The sequence below is a fragment of the Schistocerca piceifrons genome, chromosome 2 (genome assembly GCF_021461385.2).
Source record: "Schistocerca piceifrons isolate TAMUIC-IGC-003096 chromosome 2, iqSchPice1.1, whole genome shotgun sequence".
Lineage (NCBI taxonomy): Eukaryota > Metazoa > Arthropoda > Insecta > Orthoptera > Acrididae > Schistocerca > Schistocerca piceifrons.
This window is the reverse complement of record NC_060139.1, coordinates 846,660,200-846,678,886: the sequence shown is the minus strand read 5'-3', so window position 1 is coordinate 846,678,886 and position 18,687 is coordinate 846,660,200. Positions and strand designations below refer to the sequence as shown.

The window sequence follows — 18,687 nt, the reverse complement described above, 5'->3', positions numbered from 1 at the left end:
GACAATAGCGTGAAAAGCTTTTCTGAAAAAGAAAAATATGTGAAAGTAGAACGCAAATTTAAAAGTTAGAAAGTCTTCTCTGAAAGTATGGGTCTAGTGTAGCCTTAAATGAAAGACAAACGTTGGCTCTCAGAGAAAAAGTGAGTAGAAACTTTCGAAAAGTGAGCCCATCATAAAGTCTAGGATTAACTGAATTAATCGGATAACAAATGAAGCAGTACTCAGTATGACAAAGAAGTAAAAAGCATTATGAAACAACTTGATTAAAACATCATGAGGCATCCACGAAAAGTTAATTTGGTGATATTAGAAATGAAAGATGCGTGAAGAGCTGCATCAACCCTAGAAACCATGGAAAATATAACATTTACTGTGTGAACAGTTTTAGGTTTAAACGACCATTGCTCTCTTCTTTATTCTTGGAGAAGCCTTTATGTCAAAATGTTTCATTTTTGTTAATAATCCAGATGAACTGTCACAGAAATTAGGTGCTACGGTAGCAATAGAAACGGATGGACATCAAATCGACGGCTAGTCACCTAGATCATGGTATTCCATGGCGACATGTGTCAATTATAATAACATCACAGATTTTCTTCCTAGTCCACTTCGAATTTGTGATTCGTCTGTTATCAAGTCGTCGTTGAAGATACGTTAAGCTCTACCCTAATACCTTTCTTTATTTTTGTTGTTTATTGATCTTCCTCAAAACGTACGATGTTCGTTCGTGATTTCTAATATGTCTAAAGTGGTCGAAGGGGATATCATACTGATCCAAAATTTAATTGCTGTCAGGTGGAAGATAACACATCAGAGAATCGTGGGACATAATTTTCTGTAATAACTACAGGAAAAAGTTTGCTGTGAAATCTGGTGGCAGGTATACGATAATCTAGAGGGATAATTTGGTGCATCGTGTTTCCTCTTCTGTGGTGGGAGACATGGACAGTGACTACACTGGTAAGTAAGTCTTCAGAGCTAACAGCTTTAGATAGCGAAACCTTGACAACTTCTCTCGTATTGATTATAAAACCACTGTTCTGTTTATTCGTATCCAAGCAACGACCGCTGCGTCGTGACGTCAAAGATAGCCAAGTGGGGCCGAAATGGCTCATGGAGTTTATTCGAAACGTAATTTTATTACGTTCTATACAAAAATCTCACCACTTGTCAAATCTGAGACCTCTTTCAGTTCTGATGGAATTATTTTCACGCTCATAAATTTCTGTGGCTTTGAAAAATGTAATGACTGACCCGGGACAAAGCTTTAGTTACAGAGAACCGTTCTTGGTCGTCTCTGGCCTCGATGAATTACTTGCCATTGCTAATTTATTAATGCTACAAAGACAATAATTGCTTCTGTGTTACTTGGTTGCTTTTACTGTTTCCAGTGTGGACGTAATCACACTTATGGACATTTGCTGTGGTTAGGGGGAGAAGTACGTCATCTGAGCAGTCCAAGACTTCATGCATAATTTTCACGGTTTTAAAATCTTTTATATTCCATTATTTTTTTTTAACATTTGCTTTAATAGGTTGTTTCACGTCGGTAGTTTCTGACTGTCTAGGATGCAATCCTTTGTTTATCACTTTATCAAAGTACTCATTTATTTTTTAGTTTTTAGTTAAATAATTTAATTCCTCTTCGAAGTTCTGTGTATAATAGTTTTTTGTAGGTGGGACCATCAATGATTTCAGCGTGCTCCTTGTTCGATGTGCATTCTGTAAACTTTCTACTGCAGAGCACCATCGGTTCTTCAGAGCACTTATATCCATGAAAACGAAATCCGACCTTTCTTCTTCCTTTTATACCTAATACCACCGGATATCGATTCCAACACCGGGTCTACTGGAAACCTGTTAGTGAGCGAAAACTCTTCTGGGTCGGCTCGCAGGCACACTCAAAAGCCGTAACGACGTTCTGACAGTTGGTAAACCGCTACTGTAAATATAGAGACAACACAACAGACAACCATTTCCTGCTCGTATACGAAGTCAGTAGTAATATGCCGTATCGATGTCAGTGTGTGGCCTTGTTATTCTTTCGGACTTAACTGGGTTTTAATTGTAAAGGTGTTCTCTCGGCGTTGATAACGCTGTATTCACATTTGGCAACTCACTTTCGTACAGACATCATGTGCTGATACTGTAACACGTGAATTTACTGCTTCGTGTCTCCACGGACTAGCTGCATGAACCTAACAGCACAAATCAATTTATCTTGGTATCTACCAACCTTGCTGCTGAGTGTCATATTCACTTCTGCAAGCTGTTTTCCGACAATATTGGAAGTTTCTAGATCTGTATCAGTAACAGCTGCAACTAAGGAGGAAGAGTAGTGAAAGCACTAACGGCAATCATTACTATCGGAACAAAATCCGTAAGATGCCGTCTGACATGCGTGACAGAGAACACACAGTCTGTGCATACCACACTTTTGCATCAAATAATGCTATGATTCAGCTAACACTTGAACGCCCTTGGGAATAAAATCAGTCAGACTTCAGCGAGCCATTTAAACGAAACATGTTCTCGCTATTTGGAGATGCACTTTAATATTTTTCTTGTGTAAAGTCACAGATGGAGTATACCACCATGCCTTGCGAACCGTTTCACGATCGAGTGTACTCTACATCCCATCGTATCTGGTCAGGATTTCTGAGTTCTACAGGTTCTGCTAGAATAGTGTCGAGTACCTCACCACTACCACTTCACATCCAATGCCTAATCTTGTGGTACAATGGCTGCTCAGGACGTTTGCGACGCAAATAATGATAGTAATGACGGCGTCGGCTCTCGAGGAAGCCCTGAACTACTTCCTCGCCTTGTCTTCGTCTACCTCCGTTTTGCACATGTACATGCCCAGTACGACGTCAGCCCAGAGTCCACGCTATGAACTTTACTATCGTGTGGGCACTTAGGTTTGGGTTGCACCTTCGACTGGACTCCTAGGTGGCGGAGCTCCATCGCCATGGATCTGTCTGCCCTCATCAAAGACGGTCTGCCATGCTGATGAGTTTCAGTTACTGCAGGATGACGGGTCTCTCCAGCCTTCACGTCAAGCTGTGGCGTATAAAAATAATTTTGAAGTGAACGGAACGGATTTCAGAGAGAAGGCAATAGGAAGGTGGGTGTATGGGTGGGTTTGTCCTTGGAAAATAAACATGTCCATCGAACATCTTTTTTATTTTCAACCCGTTCTATTTCTCTGTCACCAGTTCACTAGTAACACAAAATAAATATTAAATGTTAAGGGATTACACACAAGTCATTCTCAACAGGACTGACCACAGATTAACACTGTTCAGTGAACAGAACTACTAAAACATTCACCTCCCAATACCCAAAGAAAGAGAAATCGATAAGAAAATTTACATTTTCTTTCTATAAAATAACTGATGTGAACTCAATATTCACTTAATTTAAGCACAATAATATTTTCATTGGAACAGGCAGAAATCGCCAACTGCCCAAGGTGACAGATGTTCTTAGCCCAAAACAACGCTAAAAGTGAAGGCTAAAAATGATTTTAAGACAGTGCTGGACACGTCCAGATAATGGAAAACAAGATCATAAACCATGGCTTATTCATTTAAAGAATATGTAGTTTCTTCGTTTCTTTTGGCTTCAGAGCGCTCGAAATGAAATAAATAAATGAGTTCTGCCAGTCACTGTCTTCCCTGCCTTCAGATTAGAATAATTAACAATTTTGGAGTAGAATATCGAGGGCAAGAAATAGGTGTGACTATTATCGTATATTAAACTATTGACAAGAATCAGTATGGTGCAGTCTGTGTTAATCTTGTGTATTAACATTTGATGCCACCAAGCGAAGTGTAAATAATAAATTAACACTAATAACGAATTAGTTGCAGGTGTTTTCTTTTGTTTGATCATTTTCCTATGAATTACCATGAAAGAAAGAACGCCGCACTCAACCAGAGCTCACAACCAACTTACATGTAACAGAGAGCCTATTATACACATCACGTGACCATACTGCTTCAAACGTATAAGACACATCAGAACACTTTGTGAATATAAAAGCTACGGTGTTACAATGTTCAAGAATATATATTGCAAGTCGCAGATTCTTTCACAACCATTTTCATCATAGAATAGATCTTATGAACAAAAGTATAGCTGTTGCACAAATAAACAGCACAAATTGACATTTATCAGCCATAAACAGTTTATTAGCATGACAGAAATAGGTCTATTACAATGTGGATGTTCATAATTTTTTCATCCTCTTTATTTTTGACCTATATAGAAGGCAAGCGCACAATAGTACATAACATTTTAAAAAATTATTTCGGTCATTTTATGTACAAGGTGCATAACATATCAGGTTAAATATTAGATGAAAAAATTAGAAGAATTGAGTAAATGTGCAACAAAATCAATTAATATTAAAATATTTCATTTAGTCCCCTGTGCAAACAAAGACGCACACACACACAAACACACACACACACACACACACACACAACCATTTTTAAAGTTTTATTTCCCTGAACTAACTTCTAAAATGAAGTGATCATCAGAAGTTCTGTCTACACAAGTATGCCTAATTAATGGTATGCAGTCTTATGGCTTAATAATACATGTGTAATAAGTTTCTGTTATTAACATGTTGCATATTGCACATCCCACACATTTTCTTTGCTTGGTTAAGATCTTGGAAAATACGGGATACGAGAAAAGCGTAGCTTTTCCTACTCCCATTGTGCATTCGACTTCCCTTCTTCCAGTGATGGCTCACATTCAATTCCAGTTCAGTACATGGGGCTGGCGGGTGGGGTTGGAGAGCGAACTAGATCTTTCCAGACTCACCACATGATCGGGTTCGAAGACTGTCTCTTTTTCACGGGGCGTAGGCCAGATGGTGAACCCTCATCTCCCAGATGCGAGATCAATTTTTCGATCGATCTATGACCTAGCAGTTTTATGCTTTGACCCCTCTTTAAACCAACCAACCAATATCTCGATCTCTGTTTTACCTCGCTCAGCCTTTCGCACCTACACAAGCAGTTAGCACTGACTATTGTTACTTCACTAGTTGGTTGCTTGGTATGCTGAAACTGACGAGTTATAACTAATCAAAACGTATGAAACACTAGGGATTTTTAATATAAGAATTCCTCTCTCGTGGTAAACTCTTAATCTCGTAATCGGACTACAACCTACGTTCTCAATTAGTTGCTGAATATAAGCCTATTTTTGTCTTGTTTTTACTCTCTACAGCTCCCTTTACTACCATTGAAGTTATTCCTTGATGCCTTAACACATGTCCTATCATCCTGTCCTTTCTTCTTGTCAGTGTTTTCCACATGTAACATTCTTTTCAAATTTTACAAAGAACCTCCTCATTTTTGTCCAAGCAATGCACCTAATTTTCAACGTCCTTCTATAGTGCCTCCTCCCAAACCCTTCGATTCCCGTCTTTTCAGATTTTGCCGCAGTCCATGATTCACTCTCATGAAACGGCTATTCTCATAAATTTCTTCTTCTATAATATAGCCTATTTTATAAATAAAATTCTTCCAACATAAAAAATGCATATACATCCTTCACAAAATTTAACTTTTAGCTTGATCCATTCTACATGCTCAGTGACAGACGTAATTATTTACGCACACCTTCTCTGTCTACATTACAAATATCCCACTGTCAATACAATTCTTCTGGTTATGTGACCGTACTGTGCAAAATTCTCCGACGTTTCGGTCACTGTTAAATAGTCTTCCTTACTGTGTATTTAGAAAAAAATTGACATTGACATACCCAGAAGACTGTTGAATAAGAAAACACGGTGGAAGCCTATGCTCATATACCCCACAGTGTTTAGTTCAAATCCTCTAGATAGTCGTGGTGGGGCATCCCTCGTATTTATGCAATTCATAACGGCATTAGTACCTCAATTTCAACATTTAACTTAAACCAAAAAGATTAAATTTATAAGCTGAGTTATTATCCTTCCTTATAGTGCTGATAACAGCATGAAAGACCGTAAAAATTAGAAACCAAAGAATTGTTTTGTAGAAGGCAGATTGATAATAAAACAGAAAACGGTACCCCACAGATAGCTGGAAGGTCTTTACAAAAAATTCTCCAAATTGTGGATGTGAGATGTTAACTGTATGTCAATGTTGGGAATCGTACTCCAAAGGGAGTACTTGTTTTGTAAAGTAGCGACATAGAGATTGGGGCTTAGACAACGGTTTCAGACAGGCAGCCACTGCTGACCACATGGCTACAACAATACAAACTGGGAAGAATGTTGGCCGCAGAAGGTCAGACATGGCCATCGGAAAGTGATTACTGCAAGCTGGGCTGTAAGCGACAGTGCTATCTGGTTACACTTGTTCTCAGACATCATAATGGTTTAACAAAGCCAGATGGTGGACTGAAATTGTGTTTAGTGCTGGGAGTGGGTACCATCATGGTGCCAGCGATGGTCGTCTGCGAGTGGAGTGTCAATATGGAGAACAACAACTCTCAGAGTGTGTGGGGCAGTAGCATCCAGGGCTAACTCCACGTGTCACATTATGGGGAGCCTGTACCATGTAGAGATGATGTTACTCAGGTGATACAGAAACGGTGTACATTGCATAACATGAACAGAACAACATCCAGTCGATTCAGCTGCCGTTCCTCCAATGTCACGATTGCTTGCTCTACCAGCAGGACAATGAGCGTGCAAACACTTCATCTGAAGTACTCCCCAAGATGGTCGGTATCTCCCCGGACCTGCACAATCACAAGACCAGTCTTCTAGAGTGTGAGTAGAACGAGCTACGACAGCGTCTGGTCTGGTTTGGTATCCATCAGTGACAACATCATTTGAGCAACTGTGACAACAGTAAAAATATTGTAGAACACTATCTCTCAAGAAGACGTCGATGATATCTGTGATAATACATTTGCACAATAGCAACACTGAAACGAAATAAATGAATGATAAACAAGTTGCTGAAACTGGTGTCCAATACCACCTGTTCCCAGGTCTACAGCAATATAAGGCGATCGTTATCCTGGTGTAAGCTCACCATACAAAATGTTAACACAGCCATAAAGGACCACACTGGTCGATCTGAAGTGCTGTGTATGTTGTAGAGCTGGTAGCAGGCTGTCATGTGACGTGCATGGCGTAAGCCATGGCAGTGCACTGGTGTGTATGTCGCAATTGGTCGTACGGAATGAGAGCAGTAAGATGGGTCGAATTGGAGATACGATAGTATGGAGAAAAGGAGCTGCCATTTTCGAACATGCTCGTGGGGACACCTCGAACGAATTTACTCATTTTGTTGGTGTACTAAAGCGGGCTGTCCAACGTTTCGACAAGTAAAGGTGTAACATTCTGTTCCATGATAAATAACATAAGAACAGTGGACGTAAACAGATCCTAAGTGATGGGGTCTGGTGACGAGTGGCTCATAATGTCAATGAAAATCGGTTTCAAACCAGATATAAATATCTTGTATATGCATTCCCCTTGGCAGTCAGCACAGGCCCACCTCAATCACTTTCCAAATGAACATTGTGAAACGAACGGAATGCTATGAACGTACCTTGTAAAAGGACCCTGCACAGTGGCACATACACTTGCACGTCTTCAAAGGGCCTAGGAACACAGATACTACACAGCAGCTGATTGGAAACGGATAGTGTACTCTTACACGCTATAGTTTGCCTCTTTTCAAATGAAGCAAGACATTGGGTCCATTGAGGGGCCATGAGGCGTTTAACCTGCCATGTGTGGAGCATATAGTTGAGGTCAAATGTGGTTCTGCGACGTTTTGGTAATGTTTTCTTATCACAGTCAACCAAAAAAAATGGCTCTGAGCACTATGGGACTTAACATCTGAGGTCATCAGTCCCCTAGAACTCAGAACTACTTAAACCTAACTAACTTAAGGACATCACACACACCCATCCCGAAGGCAGAATTCGAACCTACGACCATAGTAGTCGCGCGGTTCCGGACTGAAGCGCCTAGAACCGCTCGTCACAGCTAACAGTCTTGCCACAGTGGTAACAGCAGTTCTCGTCATATCACCGCAGTTAAGAACAGTTTGACTTGTCTAGCACTAGGATAGGTGACTGTCTGGGTCTCTAGAGCGCCGTTGGTGATTGGAGTGTACACCCCTTGTGAGGCAAGTTGAGGAGCTATTTTATTGAGAAGTAGCGGATCTGGCCACGAAAACTGACAAATGCCAGGAGAACGGTGCACTGGTCACATGCCCCTCCATATCTGCTCCCAGTTATGCCTATCATCTGAGGGTGACATGGCGGTCGATCGGTACCATTGGGTCTTCCGAGACCTGTTAGGACAGAGTTTTCTTATCACAGCTTGTACTCAGTCATTTAGGTAAAGGTATATGCAAAACAGGATGTTTATAACAACATTCTCACTGAGGAAACGTTGCCCTTTCTTGTATACCTTTATGCTGAGTGTGCTGTGAACATTCATGTCATACAAGACTACAGAAGTCGTGTTAGCAGGCATGATTTTGTTCCTCGACAGGTCTTCTTAATCACCGGGAACTAATCCCACAGAAAATGCATGGGGTTGTTTTGAATAGAGACTGAAAAGTAATACTCGACATCCGTGCAATTTGATACCTCTGCTGGATCTAACCACTTCTACAGGTTATGGTGTACCTGAGGAAATTGATGGACTCACTTCTCGGTGGAAGTGAAACAAATATCAAGGCTAGATGGGATGGTCCATGGAATTTCATCTGGCACCGTTGCTTTATTATCTTTTACTCTATTTTTCAGTGCCTAAGTAGCAGAAAGATGTCGTGAATGGTACGAGGGGTGCGCAAGCAGAATGGTTGTACTCGGGATTCCAGTACACTGTTCGCTACAAGACCCTATTTTTTTTAACTTAATCTCAATTCAATTAGCTGGCCTTACTCTACTTTACTGGAAGGGCCTGTATGCCTGCATAGTACCATTTCGACTGGTAGACGTCAGAACCAACGTCTTGCTGCATGAATAACCTCCCCATCATCCATGTACTGCTTCCTGCAGAGTCATTTTTCATTGGAAAAACGTACCGAAGTCGGAATGAAGTTTTGTGAGCTCGGGTGTGCAGACGTGTGAGATTGAGGCCTTTCATTGTTATGGAGAAAGGGAAGTTCCTTTGGATTTTTGTGGTGACGAACACGCAGAAGTCGCTTTTTAAATTTCCTGAATGTAGCACAATGTTGTTTAGAGTTGATCGTTGCATCATGAGGGTGATCATCAAACAGAATAATCCCTTCAGGGATCCAGAAGACCGTCCCCATGACTTTATTGGTTGAGGGTGTGACTTTCAACGTTTTGTTCAGAGGAGAGGTGGTGGGGGGTAACTCCAAAGAGTGCCATTTTGTTTCCACTTCGAAGTGATGAACCAATCGGTCATCGCCTGTTACAATTATCAGCAAGAAATGTCACGGCCAGCCACATAACGTACAAGGTATTCCACAACGATATTCTGTCGTTGCTCTGTATGGTCTTGTGTTAGGCAGTGAGGATACACACCTTTAGTGCCCCACTTGGTGGACGTATGTGTCAGTACTACCAACAGAGACATCCAGTTGTGCAACGAGATGTCCGATTGAGATCCATCAATCGCTTTAAATGAGTGTGTCAGCACATTCGAACACTCCATAGCTGTGCACAGCCAGCCAGGGCACAGGATATTGGTAAGGTTTGTGCGACCTTGTTGCGATGATGACAGATGCGTCGCCCGAAGAGTCACCGTGATTTTAGTTACTTTGAGGTCTCTATAGGCATTCTGCTAGCGCCTATGAATATCTGCAATCCCTGGTTTTCTGTGGAAAAAAAAAGAATCAATGACATCTCTCTGCTTGGAACAAACCTTCGTTACAGACGCCACTTTGAAAGCTACATACTCGTATAGCGCCGCCACCGATCAGATCTCATGGAACTAAATGGGCTGAAGAGGGCACATCCGACGATGTTCCACAACAGTCTGCATTTTTTCGACCTGAATTTCCCAAAAAATGTGTCCAATTAGTTGCTCGATGCCCCTCGTATTAGGTCCTTGGGTGAGGTGTGTGGAAGTAGAGCTCCAGGAGTTTGGGGCTAATGAGCGCCGTGACTGGCTATTCACACTGGGTGGCCACTGAGACGCAGGCGACGCGCCTGGTGTCGCCGGTCTGGGACGCAGCGGGTGAGTGCGCTGTTGGCGCCCCGTCTGCGCTCTCGTGTTGCCTGCCAGTTGGTGTGCTCCTGGCCCAGAGCCTCTCTGCCAGCAGCAGCAGCAGTGAGAGCAGAGCCGCGGCGGCCAGCACCAGAAGCAGCGGCGCCACCTGCGCTATGTAGACCGGCCGCAGGGACTGGACCCGCCGCGGCTGGCGCTGCCGCAGCTGCTGCGGCTCCATCGCGCTCAGCGGCCAGTGCTTCCGTATCAGTCGCGGCACCACGCCTTCCGTGTACAGCTTCAGCAGGCTGCAACAGCCCGGCATCACAGCATCACACGAGCGCACCAGGCAAACCACTACACACCTAGCTTATAACCTACGCATGTACTCTGCTAACAAAAGCGGTCTAAGGCGCTGCACTCATGGACTGTGCGGCTGGTCCCGGCGGAGGTTGAGTCCTCCCTCGGGCATTGGTGTGTGTGTTTATCCTTACGATAATTCAGATTAAGTAGTGTGTAAGCTTAGGGACTGATGGCCTTAGCAGTTACGTCCCACAAGATTTCACACTTATTTGAACATTTTTTTGTAAGAGGCTTGGAACTTAAATAGTGGCAAATACACTCCTGGAAATTGAAATAAGAACACCGTGAATTCATTGTCCCAGGAAGGGGAAACTTTATTGACACATTCCTGGGGTCAGATACATCACATGATCACACCGACAGAACCACAGGCACACAGACACAGGCAACAGAGCATGCACAATGTCGGCACTAGTACAGTGTATATCCACCTTTCGCAGCAATGCAGGCTGCTATTCTCCCATGGAGACGATCGTAGAGATGCTGGATGTAGTCCTGTGGAACGGCTTGCCATGCCATTTCCACCTGGCGCCTCAGTTGGACCAGCGTTCGTGCTGGACGTGCAGACCGCGTGAGACGACGCTTCATCCAGTCCCAAACATGCTCAATGGGGGACAGATCCGGAGATCTTGCTGGCCAGGGTAGTTGACTTACACCTTCTAGAGCACGTTGGGTGGCACGGGATACATGCGGACGTGCAATGTCCTGTTGGAACAGCAAGTTCCCTTGCCGGTCGTGGAATGGTAGAACGATGGGTTCGATGACGGTTTGGATGTACCGTGCACTATTCAGTGTCCCCTCGACGATCACCAGTGGTGTACGGCCAGTGTAGGAGATCGCTCCCCACACCATGATGCCGGGTGTTGGCCCTGTGTGCCTCGGTCGTATGCAGTCCTGATTGTGGCGCTCACCTGCACGGCGCCAAACACGCATACGACCATCATTGGTACCAAGGCAGAAGCGACTCTCATCGCTGAAGACGACACGTCTCCATTCGTCCCTCCATTCACGCCTGTCGCGACACCACTGGAGGCGGGCTGCACGATGTTGGGGCGTGAGCGGAAGACGGCCTAACGGTGTGCGGGACCGTAGCCCAGCTTCATGGAGACGGTTGCGAATGGTCCTCGCCGATACCCCAGGAGCAACAGTGTCCCTAATTTGCTGGGAAGTGGCGGTGCGGTCCCCCACGGCACTGTGTAGGATCCTACGGTCTTGGCGCGCATCCGTGCGTCGCTGCGGTCCGGTCCCAGGTCGACGGGCACGTGCACCTTCCGCCGACCACTGGCGACAACATCGATGTACTGTGGAGACCTCACGCCCCACGTGTTGAGCAATTCGGCGGTACGTCCACCCGGCCTCCCGCATGCCCACTATACGCCCTCGCTCAAAGTCCGTCAACTGCACATACGGTTCACGTCCACGCTGTCGCGGCATGCTACCAGTGTTAAAGACTGCGATGGAGCTCCGTATGCCACGGCAAACTGGCTGACACTGACGGCGGCGGTGCGCAAATGCTGCGCAGCTAGCGCCATTCGACGGCCAACACCGCGGTTCCTGGTGTGTCCGCTGTGCCGTGCTTGTGATCATTGCTTGTACAGCCCTCTCGCAGTGTCCGGAGCAAGTATGGTGGGTCTGACACACCGGTGTCAATGTGTTCTTTTTTCCATTTCCAGGAGTGTATTTACTCACAACTGATACAAAAGAGTTACATGTTTGCACCTGTTACTGTCCTTCAAAGTAGTCACCAGCGTTGTGTAGAACTTGTTGCCAGCGATGTGGATGGCTTAGTACACCGTTATCTGAACCTGTTCTGTTGATGGTGCGAATGGCGCGTTCTAAAGTTGTGGTGATTCTCGTGTACGACTGTGATGGTGTTATCCTAACACATTACGTTCCTCCACGGCAGACCATTAATCCACAGTATTACCGTTCGTTTTTGGAGCATCATCTGCGACCAGCTTTGCGATACTTTCTGCACAACCAACCCATGATTTTGCACGACAATACGCAGGCGCATACAGCGCAAACTGTGGTTGCTCTGTTCGGTCGATGGGCCTGGGAAGTACTGTACCATCCACCAACTCCCCGGAATTAAGTCCTTGTAACTTTGATTTGATTCCGAAGATGAAGGAACCATTCGTGGATTTCGCCACATAACTGTTACAGAGATTCGACAGGCAGTAGACCGCTCCATTCGCACCATCAACAGAAAAGCCTCAGCTAACGGTATACCACGCCTTCCACATCGCTGGCAAAGGGTTCTACACAAAGCTGGTGACTACTTTGAAGGACAGTAACAAGTGGAAACATGTCCATGTGCTATCTCGCCTGCGCTCACTATTCATCACGTTTATTTCGAAGGTAAAGTATTCTTGACACATGTCACATATTCTATAACCAGTGTACAGAATGACAACTGCCAAGACTGCAGGAAGAGAACAAACATTTCAATGACTGGATGGACAGTTTGTAATGTGAAAAAATTAAATAAAAATGAGTGGCACGAGGGAGTTAAGACTACGGCTCCTCCGGTTTTCAGTGCAACTACTTAACCGTGAAGCCGTGGTTGTTAAGATACCCTGAATATTCCACTTGCTGAGCTTGGACCGTTCACTGTTTATATTTTGCTATTTTTCACAGTTCAGTGCACTTTCTTCCTGTTTTCATGCTTGAACCGTGTTCAGCTTTTGTCGGGCTATCCACTGGTCCATATTACCACTAAATCTAAAGGGGGGGAGGGGGTGCGATGGGGAGTTTTCCTTGTTAGCAGAGGTTACTTAGAATGGTACCACACATTAGGGGTTCTTCCCATTCCACTTGCGTATACAGTGCTGTAATAATGACTGTTTAAACGCCTCTGGTCATGCTGTAAGAATTGGTGTAATCTTATTCTTATTTATTTCACTTTTGCAGTGTATTGCAGCACCGTTTGTCTTTCACATCACTTGCAGGATGAGTTCGACTTGAGTCGGTGGCAGGTCATGCGTGAGGTAACTAGCAGCATGTGGTGTGTGCTGCGAGCCCCTCCTCTGGTTGGCGACAGGTGGCAGAGAGGAGCAAGTGAGAAGTTCGAATCAGCCGGCAGAGACAAACACATCCTGGAGAAAGCTCGGCAGGGCCGCCTGGAGTCTGAGTGGATAGCTTTGAGGCAACAAGGCGGAGGTGTTGTGGACCATCAACAAGGGGAATGCCTGAAGTTAACCAGAGGCATCTTTTGGGTGGAGCAGCAGCCAGTGTTCGCCACAGAAGATACAGCAGCAGGGGATTATACTGAGCCACTTTCGTACAGTTGTTCTCAGTGGGACTTAAAGTCAGCAGACAATTATCACTTTCTAAATGATATATATATATATATATATATATATATATATATATGTGTGTGTGTGTGTGTGTGTGTGTGTGTGTGCATAAACTTGTATTGCACACTAAGCTGCCTTTTTGTGCTGGTACTCTAAAATGGTATAAGATATAATTTTGCAGTATTTCGACGAACGAAATAATAAAATTCGGATAAGTATGAGTAGGACTCTCGCAGCAAAGGTTCCGTACAAACTTAATTACGTATAATGGTAGTTCATTCATTAATAAAATCCACAATTTCAACGGTTTTTGCCTGTTATCGATATCGATACCCTAGTGTGTGACATAATTTCAACTTGACACATCAATCCGTTAGTGAGAAACAGAGGTCTTAAGAGACGGAAAGACAAACCGCTGGGATAACAAAAAAAGACAGAAAAAATTTTTTCGTGTCACGTAATTACTGAGTAATAATTTTCAGATTTTTTTCCTTTACTTGTATTCCAAAACCTCGTTCTTGCCAAATTCCATGATTCCATGTCAAGGGGCAGTACGCTACAGGTTTGATGAGTGAGTATCAAAATGAGTAACATAAATGGCTGTATCTTGTGGCTGCATTGACGTAAAAGCTTAAATTTTTCACACCGGCAAGTGACCATCGACGTTGGTACGTAATATATAGATTGGAAAATGGTATATCTACGCGTTACTGAGATATAGGGTTCTTACCAGTCGGACAGACACACAGACAGACAGACAGACAGACAACAACATAGTGTTCCGTGTTTAGCGATTGAGGTACGGAACCATGAAAGTGAGTGCATCATTTAAACCTTTCATCGCAGCTGCGGACCAAATTTGAACGTAGATATCAACTTATTTATAGCGTAAACTGAGAGAAAAGTGTCACCGTCTGCCTTGAATGAATTTTAGTTGTCGTCAAACCAACGTTTCTATGAATTTTCATCACTTCACGACACTCGATTTCCTTCATTTCCCAGCATTTATGCCCCTTGTCTTTCTAGACAGCTGCCAACAGACAGCTACTGAACAGAATCGCGTGTAGTTTCGGGCCGAGCTTGTTCAAAGTTGGTCGAACCTCTGAAGAAGAAGATTACTCACCTCGTGCTGCGGTCCTTGAGCGAGGTCGAGAAAGCTTTAGACCATTCTTGTACGTAGAAGGGGCAGTCAAATGAAGACGAGACGTGTGGTAAAAGTAAATAAACTGTTATTTCAAAAGTAATCGCTATAACTGTAAATACTTTAATCCCACCGTGAGAAGGGACGATCAATGATATTTTCTGTTGCATGCGGAAACATGACAGCATCCAGGGTGCGCCTCTTTGTGCGAAGCAAATCGATGAGCACGAATGTCTTTCTTCAGTGCTCAAAAATATGGAAATCGCATGAGGAGTGATAGAGACTGTACAGAGAATGAATAAGGGCCTCCCACAAATTGCCAAAGTTATTTCGAGTACGCGGCAGAAGTTTCTTTGGGAAGCCTTTACACACCCTCCATGCAGTCCCGATCTCACCCCAATGTTTTTGAAGCCCCGAAGAAAGACATTCGCGGCCATCAATTTGCTTCGGACGAAGATGTGTGCACCTGGGTTCAATCCTGGTTCCGTAGGCATCTGTAAACATTTTTCTATGAAGGCATCGACCCTCTAGTTTCAGCGAGCGATGTGCATTAAATTTGTGTATAAGTTAGTAGCGTTTCTCCATAAGTATAATAGACACAACAGATGCAAATAACAGAGAATTTTGTCATGGGTAATGGATTCTCCTTCACTATTTACAACATTCTGCCGAAGCTGGGGTAACTTTTCGAATCCGCTGTAGAAATTACGCGATTTTGAGGAGAAGAACTCGTGGAGCCATGCTCGGAGGGCATTTTCAACCGAAAAGGAAGTTCCCTGAAGGTTTTTCGAGAGAAAGTGTTTTTGTCAGTCTAGCAGAAAGTAGGCGGGCGTTATACGTTAGCGTTGTTTCAAGCAGTCTTCCTGGTCGTTTTTCTTGGACTGTGTCTGCAAGACTTCTCAGTTGTTGACATTAAATTTCAGCAGTGTGGTTTCATCACGGGGAAGCCATTGATAATACATCAAACCGCCGCTGCTCCAAATTATCTGTTGTGGACTCATGCATGTCTCTGAATGGGGTATTGCTGTTTTATTTGGGCTCAACAATTTCTTTGTTTCCCTTAAGTTAGCATAAAGACACCTTTTATCGTCACCAGTAACTATACAGGATGCGAATAGTCGGTTAGTTCATGAGCCAGCTGTTGGCGAGCAAGCAGAGATGCAATTATGGCCACCCACTGATTTGTGTGATTTTACATGGAGCCTGCGGTACTCTTACGCCAGATTTTTTAACCTTCCTCAGTGTTTGCAAATGTCCCACGATGATGGAAAGATTACTTTTCATCACGTTTGCCAGTTTTGGTGTGCACTGACGTGGATAACTGTGGATTAATGCGTTTAAACGGTCTTCATCAAACCCCGAATATCTTCCTGAACGTGGAGAGTCATTAATGTCAAAAGGATCCTCCATAAAACGAGAAAATAATTTTATTGTCACGCTCTGTCCAGTGACATTATCCCAGTAGCAGGCGTAAATGCTTCTGAATACCTCTGCTGCTGTCAGCTCTCTACTTAAATCAAACAGAATAATATATCGGAAACGTCCCGATTTCAGCAACTGGCATACCATTTTCTAGCTCCACAGTTCCACTCAGTACCTCCAAATGAGGAAATGACGATATGTAACAGTGAACTACAAATAAAAAATGACAATCAATAAATAAATCCATAGCAACGGGAATACCAACATGTAAAACAAAAACGCTACGAATTTGTGCACCAATCTGATATTAACAGTTACGGCGATTACTTTTGAAGTAATAAACGGTTTACTTTTTTTTTCATCTGTCTCCTTTTCATTTGACTGGCTCTTATATATGTGAAAGGATTACTATAAAGTGGTTTTATTTTCGACCGTTAATTTCCAAAATGGAAAACGTTTCATAGAACAGACTTGGTATAAACCGCGTGTAACTGAAGAGATAATATAGAACAAATATTTTAACGCAAGGTTTTTTCATTTATTGATCACAATGTCGTTGATGAAATCAGTTAACTTTCTAAGCACCCGGTTCACACACGTAGCGCAACTAAGGTTTTAGAGCTTTTGTTAGTTGAGGAACATTATACTGCGCTTCAGGGCAGGCCGGATTTATGAATATTTGACCAAAGATAGGATGTTTCTGTAGGTAAGAAAGCAGAGTAACAAGCTGCGTCGCAGCTCTGACACCGAAAGTTGCGTTTTAAACTATTCAAAAGTTTGTGAAGATGAAGCACCCCGGATCGAGATTGCCTCGCGGATTAACGACAAGGGCTGTTGAGCTGACCGGTTTGCATGTGGTTCTTCTGCGGTTTCCCTCATTCAGCTGGGTGAATATCGGTCTGGTACCCACTTTCCGCCTTAGACGCGTGCTACCCAAACAACATTTAGAGAGCGTTCGCATACTTGCGCACGAGATATGCTCTAGACCAGTGGTCGTCAAATTGCGGCTCTCGGGCCGCATGCGGCCCGAATTAAGTCCTCTAGCGATCCGCGTTTCTCAGTTGTACTTTATAATATGTAATATGAATCCAAGAGCCACGCGGGGTAGCCACGATGTCTAGGGCGTCTTGTCACGGTCCGTGCGGCTCCCCCGTCGGAGATCCGAGTTCTCCCTATGGCATGGGTGTGTGTGTTGTCCATAGCGTAAGTTAGTTTAAGTTAGGTTAAGTAGTGTGTAAGCTTAGGGACCGATGGTGGCTCTAAGCTCTATGGGACTTAACATCTGCGGTCATCAGTCCCTTAGACTTAGAACTAGTTAAACCTAACTAACCTAAGGACATCACACACATCCATGCCCGAGGTAGGACTCGAACCTGCGACCGTAGCAGCTGCGTGGTTCCGGACTCAAGCGCCTAGAACCGCTCGGCCACAGAAGCCGGCTGGGACCGATTACCAAAGCAGTTTGGTCCCATAGGACTTTACCATAAATTTACAATCTAGTACCTAATAGCCGAATCCAAGAAAAGCTTCTTAGGAATATAGTTTTCCTGCAAAGTAATCAACAAAAACACTTACAGAGATAGTAATATTATTTTCAAATTCAATTCAGAAAAGGAGTTTATAATGTACACATTTCAAAAATCTGGTAGTTGTGAAAACGGCCCGCGTAGACGCTCTTCTCCTGTCACTAAGTACGTCGAAACCCAATCGTTGTCAAACCGGCACACGACAGTTTAAAATTCTTATTCCCTGTATTGTAGGATTTTAATGTCATAAACGTGGCTGATCACTCTTAGCAACTGCACATTAATTTTATTCGACAGGGGAGTCAGATACGTCCAACAGTTGCGAATGATAAGCATTTAATCTTTACAGGTATCGAATATACACGTTCATTTCTAACAGGTTATAATTTATAATAGCTTCCGAAAAAAGATAACTTATAATCCAGTAGAGTATAAATAACTACACTTTGCGACTCTGCCGGCCGGAGAGGCCGAGCGGTTCTAGGCTCTACAGTCTGGAACCGCGCGACCGCTACGGTCGCAGGTTCGAATCCTGCCTCGGGCGTGGATGTGTGTGATGTCCTTAGGTTAGTTAGGTGTAAGTGGTTCTAAGTTCTAGGAGACTGATGACCTCATAAGTTAAGTCTCATAGTGCTCAGAGCCATTTGAAACATTCTGCGACTGTTGGCTATACCTGACTCCTTCGTCTAATGAAAAATATACGGCGGAATTACAGATGGGGTGCCAAAAGCTGGCCAGTGACCTCAGAGGTGTAGCTGGAGATCGATTTGTCGTTGC

General features: G+C 43.7%; 1 protein-coding gene across 1 annotated transcript in view; it reads right to left on the bottom strand.

Moving 5' to 3' along the window:
- Positions 1-6,711: 6,711 nt before the first annotated feature.
- LOC124775923 (glutamate receptor ionotropic, kainate glr-3-like) overlaps positions 6,712-18,687 on the bottom strand; it is a 144,783-nt gene continuing 132,807 nt past the window's right edge. Inside the window, exons 9-10 of the mRNA XM_047250768.1 lie at positions 10,311-10,467; positions 6,712-6,753 (exon numbers count right to left, since the gene is read on the bottom strand). Of these exons, the coding sequence (XP_047106724.1) occupies positions 6,712-6,753; positions 10,311-10,467 (199 nt within the window). The remainder of the gene's footprint in view (positions 6,754-10,310; positions 10,468-18,687) is intronic.